General features: G+C 42.1%; 1 protein-coding gene across 2 annotated transcripts in view; it reads right to left on the minus strand.

Annotated features, from left to right (window-relative positions):
* The window catches only part of flot1a (flotillin 1a), a 16,168-nt gene extending 8,545 nt beyond the window's left edge, over positions 1 to 7,623 (minus strand). The window contains exons 1-2 of one of the 2 annotated variants that reach the window (XM_030346633.1): positions 7,217 to 7,623; positions 326 to 397 (exon numbers count right to left, since the gene is read on the minus strand). In XM_030346633.1, coding sequence (XP_030202493.1) covers positions 326 to 368 — 43 coding nt within the window. In that variant the 5' untranslated portion in view covers positions 369 to 397; positions 7,217 to 7,623. Of the gene's footprint in view, positions 1 to 325; positions 398 to 870; positions 1,539 to 7,216 lie in introns of those variants that run through there. The other variant, XM_030346632.1, reaches the window with a different exon arrangement.
* Positions 7,624 to 8,502: the final 879 nt, after the last annotated feature.

Consider the following 8,502-nt stretch of genomic DNA (forward strand, 5'->3'; position numbering starts at 1 on the left):
CTAGTGACTCTAAGATCCTTGATGCATTGCTACCCCTCTAGACCCCCCCCCCCCTGGCCTCAAAGAACCCTTAAAACGTAAAAGGGACTCAAACATCTGGAACTGACACATACATGTACATTTCTACAATTATTTTAATGCTACATATTTCATTGCTAATATTGTCCCTGGGATTAATAAAGTAGGCATATCATATCTCGTTGTAACATGCCGTGTAATTATTAAGAACTAGTAATTTATTATGTCATATCTATTAGTAACAATATAATGTAGGTAAGCTAGCAGAATGACGAAGACCCAAAGATACAAATGAAACTGAACTCACCCGACACCACCATCGCCTCATTGGGTCCACAGGTGTAAAACATGCCGGCGGATTCTCCCGTAGACCAACGAACTAAACAACAACAAACACAACCACATCAACAAAGACCACAACAGAAGTGTCTCCCTTTAAAACGGCCACTCTCTGTCCTCTCGTCTCTATCAGGGTCGGGCTGACAGTGACTCTTCCATCTGGAGAGCCCTTCCCAGAATGCCAGAAGAGGGGCAAGCCAAGATCAGACACACACACGCACACGCACAAAAACACACACACACACACACACACGCACACGCACACGCACACGCGCGCGCGCGCGATCCATACTCGACTAATCAGATTTCCATCCAGGAAAAATACCCACGTCACATGCCAACCTCCAAGACCAAATACATCAAGATACACGACATGGATCACGATGAAGAAAAAGACGGTGAAAGGTTAATCGAACCGGTCGGCTGTTTTCAACGTGTCAATGAATGTGTCAGCAATGGTTTTCGCATTCCAAAAATCATGCACATAGACGCATAATAAATAAATATACTTACCGATTAGGTTCAAGACTTGTCCTCTCGAATGTTCAAATACTTTCAAACGTCTAGATACTGGGCGAGTTGGATGTTTGATGTTTGATACGTATCTTGTATATTCAGATGAAAGTCTCTGGTTGTGCACAGCGTCATCAGCAGCAGCTCAGCTAATACATCCCTTGCAGACTGTAATAACCCGCTTTGTCGCCTCCTATTGGTTTAGTACGGATCTTTTACACGCACTATCGCCCCCTATTGGTTCAGTAAGGATCTTTAACACGGTCTGTCGCCCCCCTATTGGTTTATCACGGATCTTCACCCCCTATCGGTTTAGTACTGATTTTCACCTCGAATTGGGAGAGGATGGAACTCCACACAGGTCGTACAAAATCACTCTGCCGCCCTCTTGCGGTTTGATGTTGAACTCGCATTTCCAATAAACCGGACCACAAATAGAATTTGCTCTTGTGAATTGTCATTTATGAATTCGGGATGTTCTTTGTGATAATACAATTTTTTTAATGGTCTGCTTCCAAAGCCATGGTTTTTACTTTGTGTTGTATAAAAATAAAAAGTTATTTTTATTTTTATACAACACTGAAACATTAGTGGTCGACATTGTTGGATCTATTCTGTTGTTTTTATTTTATCTTACGATGTCTTTCGAACGTATTGAAAACGCTCGTAGCTAACGAGGACTCCAGGGTACTCGTAGGATGCTAAGAGCATCGTTAGCCTACTATAGCCTCAGTGGCGTCACCAGCGGACATTCCTAGTATTGGACGCGTTTTATTAAAACACATCCAATACCACAGAATGCCCAGCTTGAGGAATTTCGCAACCAAAAAACAGAGAGACATGTTAGAAGTCAACAACAACATAATTTATTGCAGCAATATAAAATTCCAAAAACACATCCGCAGTCGCAATGTAGGTCTACCGATCAAACGCCACGTCAGAAGGCATATAATAAAATCAAATGATTCCATTGCTCTTGTGTGGGAGGTCGCTTTCGAGCTGCACTTGCTGTCTCCCTCTAATTTTTATTTAACCATCGTGGTCCCGAATGTTAAAAGATTCGGGAGTATGCAATCATACAAATTATTCTTAAGAGGTCAGAGACTCCGTGCGCAGCCCCGCCTTCCCCAGTGAACCAAGAAAGCCCGCGCCGTGATGAACGGGGGATTTGACCCCCTTGGTTTTACACAGGAAACTTGAGATAAGAAGGTGAAATCGCCGGGCATGCCAAGATGCGACTGAACCGGCTCGGCAGTGTAGAAAGACCTATAGCCAGGGTTCGAGTTAGGTGGGAGCCAGTGGGAGCTGAGCTCCAAGAGAGGTCTGGCTCCCATGAAAGCAGCAAACTCAAATAACTGTGGGGGCCTCTGAAAATACTGCAGCATAATATTGTAATTGCAAATAAAGCTATTTTCCCTTCCACATGCAGAGTAATATTGACGTTAATTAAGGGATAATAGAACGCCTGTCATTATCGGGAAAATAAGCCCAGGCGGCGAACCGGACACTGACGCGAAACAGTGTCTTGCTTCGACCTGAAGGGGCTTATTTGCGATAATGAGCTGCTACTTGCCAAACGAAAAAATAACTTCACAAGGTGTCTTTTTACATTCGTAGTGTTGATTAGCAGAGAAATAGTTAGCCAAAGACGTTGACGCTTAGCAACCGAAAACGCTGGCGTTGTTGTGAAGGGCCCATGCAAGTGAACGGAGCGTTCCACGGCATTGAGAAGAGCCGTGTCATAATAGCCGATATTTATGTCCTATATTCCCCCGTCCCCCCGTCCCCCCCGTCAACAACTCAGCGCAAGGCCGGTACGGTCTCCCCCCCCCCCCCCCCCCCCCCCCCCCCCCCCCCGTCAACAACTTTAATAGACCCCCACTGAGATGGAATCATAACTTGAACCCTGCCTATAGCTATAGCCTACTTCATCCTGCCAAACAATATGGGCAGGATCTAGACCGCTCTCCTAATCGGGTCAGCAATAGCCGTGTGTCAATGCCTAGCCTCGACTGGAATGACGCTGTATCCAAGCCTTTGAAAACCATTGCAATGAAACTTGGTCTATATCAACTCATTAAAGATTAGACCAGAATAGGTCAGACACGCAGCTAAATTCTGGATCTTATTTTCACTAATCATCCGGCTAAATATGCACTCTCCGGTGTGATTGACGCAGATATCTCTGATCATCTGCTTGTCTATGCAATCAGAAAAAAAAAAAAAAACACCAACCAATCATGCTCATCTTTCTGAACCTAAAATACCACTGTCAAATCTACCGCAGTTCAATGCTGAATTCAGAGCAATTGACTGGAGTGATCAGCTATCACTAGGCAATCCAGATGATATTCTGACTCCATTTCACACTAAATTTAACGTAAAACAAACAAATATACCTCTGTTGGTGAAGTACGCCCTTGGCAGGTTAAACTACCATGGTTAAACTCTCAGATACTCAAACTCCTTAAATAGAAAGCTTCATCTCTCAAACAATTTAGATTACATCGAACACCTGAGAGCAAAAATGACTTCATAAAAATAAGAAATCAATGCACTACTGAACTACGCAAGGCAAAGACAACAGATTTCTCTACATGGTAGTCTTATCTCAGACTCTGAAAAGATTGCAAATTCCTTCAACGAATACTTCATATTATCAGTTCAAGGATTAGAATCTGTCTTTCCCACTACCTCTCATTCCATATCTCCCCCATCCTCAACAACTGATATGTTTTCTTTCTTTGAAATCACACAAGACGATCTGATGAAGAATGTAAACGCTCTAAAAAGACTCCCACAGTCGTGATAGTTATGGCTTAAACACTATGTTTTTGAAGACTCATGCTAACAGCCTTATACCTCTTTTCCACCACTTAATAAACCTTTGTATTAGGCTGTCTATTTTCAGCTGACAACCCTTGTTTGATCTCTAACTATAGACCTATAGCCATACTCCCAACAATACCTAAGCTACTTGAAAAAATCGTACACAATCAATTTAGCTTCTATCTTGAAAGCAACAACAGGCTAAGTGACTGCCAACATGGTTGCCGTGCAAAGCGGTCCACTACGTCAGCTCTACTACTCTTAACTGAGGAAATTCTGAACTCTTTAAATAGAAGACACACCACTGGAGCAATTTTCATTGATTTTCGTAAAGCGTTTGAAACAGTAGACCACCTGATTTTATTATCCAAACTTCACTCTTTTAACCTATCACCCTCTGTTTTAGATATGATTTCCTCTTATTTAACAGACAGATCACAAGTTGTGCAACATCTCAACCCTTAGGGTGTGGCATGGGTGTTCCTCAAGGAAGTATCCTTGGGCCTTTGCTTTTTCTTTTATACATTAATGATCTCCCACAAGTGTGCAACTACTCGAAATGCCTAATGTATGCTGAGGATGCATGTATTTCCATTCATCCAGAAATCATCTGTCCTTTACCAGTCCCATCATCTTTTCAAATCAAAATCTTATCATCGCCAAAACATATAAGTATCTGGGTGTGTTACTTGACTCACACCTCACTTACCGTGAACACACCTCCAAGTTAACTAAAAGTTAAATAAGAAACTATATGTATATAAAAAGATTAGACCATACTTATCCTCCACTGTTTCCAAAACCTACCTGCATGCGATTGTCTTCTCAACCATCTCCTACTGTTTACCAATATGGTCTCTCACCACCAAGGAAGTCACTGAACCCATCCCACGGCTATACAACCGAGCTTTAAAGATCCACAAAAATCTTCCAAAACGGACACACCACTGCACTGCACTCACTCAATCACACGCTCTCTCCTTTCAAAATTGTGTTTACAGTCATGCTATCACATTTTATTTTCAACTCCAACACAGCACCTCACAAACACTCATCTCCCTCTTACCAACACATAACACGCCCCAAGCGCGAGTCTCTAGATCTGTCTCCATGGCCCTCCAGCCAGTGCCTGCATACAATAACGGCTATGGGCAGAGGTCCTTCACCCATACCGTCACCACAGTCTGGAATGGCATTCCCCATCACATTAGAGCTTTACAATCCATCACACAGTTCAAAAAAGCTTATAAACTGTTACGCCTTAACACATACACTTGCGAACACTGACTTATATAAATCATTGTCTGTACTCAGTCTGCTGTCTATATGATTGTCCTACTGATGTCTGACGTGCTATGTCCCTGTTATGTGTTGTATTGTAAATGTGACGTGTGATGTGCCTTGTCCCTGTTACATGTTGTATGTGCTGCAGAACAGGAACCTGATGGAAATCAGCTATTTTACTGAGACAGGCCCGTTTTAAATAGTATCTTTTTACTTTCCTGTATAATAAATAAAAAAATAAAATAAAATGGGACGTTGCATTTTTAATGTCTACAAATATTGTAGACTAGAGCCAATCAATGAAACCTTATGCGGAATCTGATGAAGGCGACTCTTTGCTTCGCAAAGTATGTTTCAGAAATCAGCGCATTAAGATAAATATAGTTGTCACATAAGCTATTTTGGATTTTTGTAATATGGAATTATTTCAGAGGGGGAAATGCCGTGAAAAAATGTATGCACAGTGCGTTCAGGATTAGGACTGATATAGCATATGTCGGCCTAGGCCTAATCAATTGTGTTTTAATATCTTTAGCATTCATATTATTCCTTCCTTGACCCCCCAGCCCCAGGGTGAACCCTGTGCAGGCAGTTCCCCAGTATTGCCGGCAGAAGCTGTTGAAACAGTCCCTGAGTTGGTTCAAGGAGGTGAACCAGATATCACGGATGAGCAACTCTCTGCTGAAGAGAATGTAACTTTACCGGATATGACAAATGGAACTCCAGCCATGGCTGAGGATGATGGAAATGGAGAAACTGCTGAAACCCAGCAGCTGAACCACAAACCAACCGGTGATACCGATGACAAAAACAAAGAAAGTGGAAATATCACAGATGGAGAGACAAATTATCAAAACATCACTACACGAACATCGGGAAGGTCGCGCAAACCACCTGAGCGCTTCCAGTATATCCAGATGGGGAAACCCGTAATCTCCTTTGCACAAAGTCTCTTAGAGAGGTTTAATAAAGTCATTGATGCCATTGGTGACTACGACATCTCCCCTGTAGTCTACCGATAAGAGCATTAAGGGACTCATGCAGAGTCAAGGGGGGAGGGTAACCCATATGGAATATAGGGCAGCTAAACCCTTTATTATTTAAAGATGCAATTGCATGAGTTCTCCAGTAGGGAGCGCTCAACATAATTCCAGTTACAGGAAATTACACGTGAGCACCCCGTTTCCAGGGGGTCACCTTGAACCGTAACACTGGACAGACGGCAGGTATTAAGCACAGAGAATCTCCCGGTATGAAATGCCATAAATTAATATTACCACCTTGATTAATTCAGACATAAATATTTCGATGGCATTAATAAGTTGTTGTTTTATTAGGACCTGAATAGTGAAAATACAAGATAACTAACGTGAATTATATTGTTCATATTGTGATATTGTTTTTTTTGTTTGATCCAAGGAAGATTGAATCTACGATGGCGAGCTTTGCCCAAATCAAACAAAAAAAACAATATAACAATATGAACAATATAATTCACGTTAGTTATCTTGGTGTGGATACGGCGTGGCCAGCCGTGAACACCGCCATGGACGATTGTGAAGATCCATTCATTACAGATAAGACAACAGATACAGATACACACTAACCTACCCGGGTAGTAGTAAGAGAAACTGAAACACACATATCCGGATATCCCCCCCCTGAACTAGACATTCCTTGACCGAACAACTCCTTTCCCAAGGAGTACAGTAGCTGGGGAATCCGGCTACAAAGGACTTATTCATTTGATTTTGTTGGTTATTTTCAAAAGCTTTATTTTTAATTAAAATTAAAATTGCTCATCTATTCAACCAACACTGGCAGGTGGGAATTGATACAGGAAAATGATCAGACCAGAACGAGTGAAATTCAAAGTACAATAAAAAGCAGCCAGAGTAAATGCACACGGACCATTTACAGTGTTTCAACAATAACAGAATAAAATACAAAACAATTATCACGGAAAATAAATCTATCGCATTAGGCCCAATTATTGTGAATTAGGAGAGAAGTTCAAAATACAATAAAAAGCAATGAGAGTAAATGCAGACTGACCAAGGTAGTGTATGAAAGGCATTGAGAATGAAAAAAAATTATATATATACATGCATAAAAATATCAATATCTGTATTGGATTCAAACCCTGAAAGAGGACTGTTTTGCATAGCTTCTTTCTCGTGCTTCCTTTCGGAAGTTCAAGAGAGGCGTGTTTGGTAATGTCTTGCAACCTTACCTTATGAAACACAGACACAACTAATGATAACAAGTCCGAATGGTGGTTGTCGATGCCAAACTGTTCCCCAAGCAGAAATACATCCTCTGTTCCAATCTCCCCTCGGACTTTATGCTGCTCCCTAGCTCCCCGTCCACACTTCAAGATGGCGGCCGCATTTCTCGCGTCCCAGCAGCCAATGCTGCGTCTATGTATAGGATGTCTATGCCTTTCACGCCGTCTCTGCCTCCCTGTGTCAAGCTTTTGAGTCCCCTAGTCCTGTCACCTTAACACTTTAGGCTCTTTAGAAAACCAGCTCCAAAACAAACACCACAACTGTACCTTGTATTGCACGCAAAAAAAGACAGTGCATAGCATAAATGGGAGACCAGATTAATGCAGCAATGTAATCAAGTGTTTAATTTACGATAAAATGATCAACGTGGTACAAATAAGAAAATACATCTCGTTACGGATGCAGCCATCGTATTTGTTTGTCGAGTCGTACAAAATACACACTTCCTGATTGGGTCCGATTGCAGACGCCTGTCCGCAATCACGCCCCAGCAGACCCGGTGCTCCATACTCCCCCTGCAGGCCAGACGCCGCCCCACCTCCACAGTGCGCTTTATAAAAATGTGCCTTATGAATGCATTTGACTTGTTGAGAATTTTACAGTGCTGTGTGTGTGTGATCCACAGCCCTGACCAGCGTTAGTGAGGGTAGAGTTTATATTTCTTATGATCTTCCTCCACTAGCGTCCTGATACACAAGTGTGCGTGTGCCTGTCGTACGTACGTACGGTCTGTCTGTCTGTCTGTCTGTCTGTCTGTCTGTCTGTCTTTCTGTCTGTCTGACTGACTGACTGACTGACTGACTGACTGACTGACTGACTGACTGACAGTGAGTAGGTGTGCGTTGCACTCTCTGTAAGGCTTTGGTCTTCATGAAGTGTCAACCAACCAACTCGGAATTTGAGAACAAGGAAATAAACAAATAGATTAATTAAATATAATAAGCATCTTGATTCCACCTATTTCCTGTATGGGGACACCGAATCAACAGGTTGATGATGATTGAGAACAAATCTGTCAATAATGGGAAAGAATTACCAAATGGGGAACGACTTCACGTGACAAATGAAGAAAGAGGGAACAGAAATTGTTTGCTTTGCAATTTTTGCAGTCTCTTACGCATTTGGGGAACCACCTAAACCCAGTTCTAAGAATTCATATCATTGCATATGCAAGAGGTTTCATCAGTGAGCCGTGAGCTAAATCACCCTTTTGTTCCCTTATTCACCAAAA

Source organism: Gadus morhua, chromosome 22, assembly GCF_902167405.1.
Source record: "Gadus morhua chromosome 22, gadMor3.0, whole genome shotgun sequence".
NCBI lineage: Eukaryota > Metazoa > Chordata > Actinopteri > Gadiformes > Gadidae > Gadus > Gadus morhua.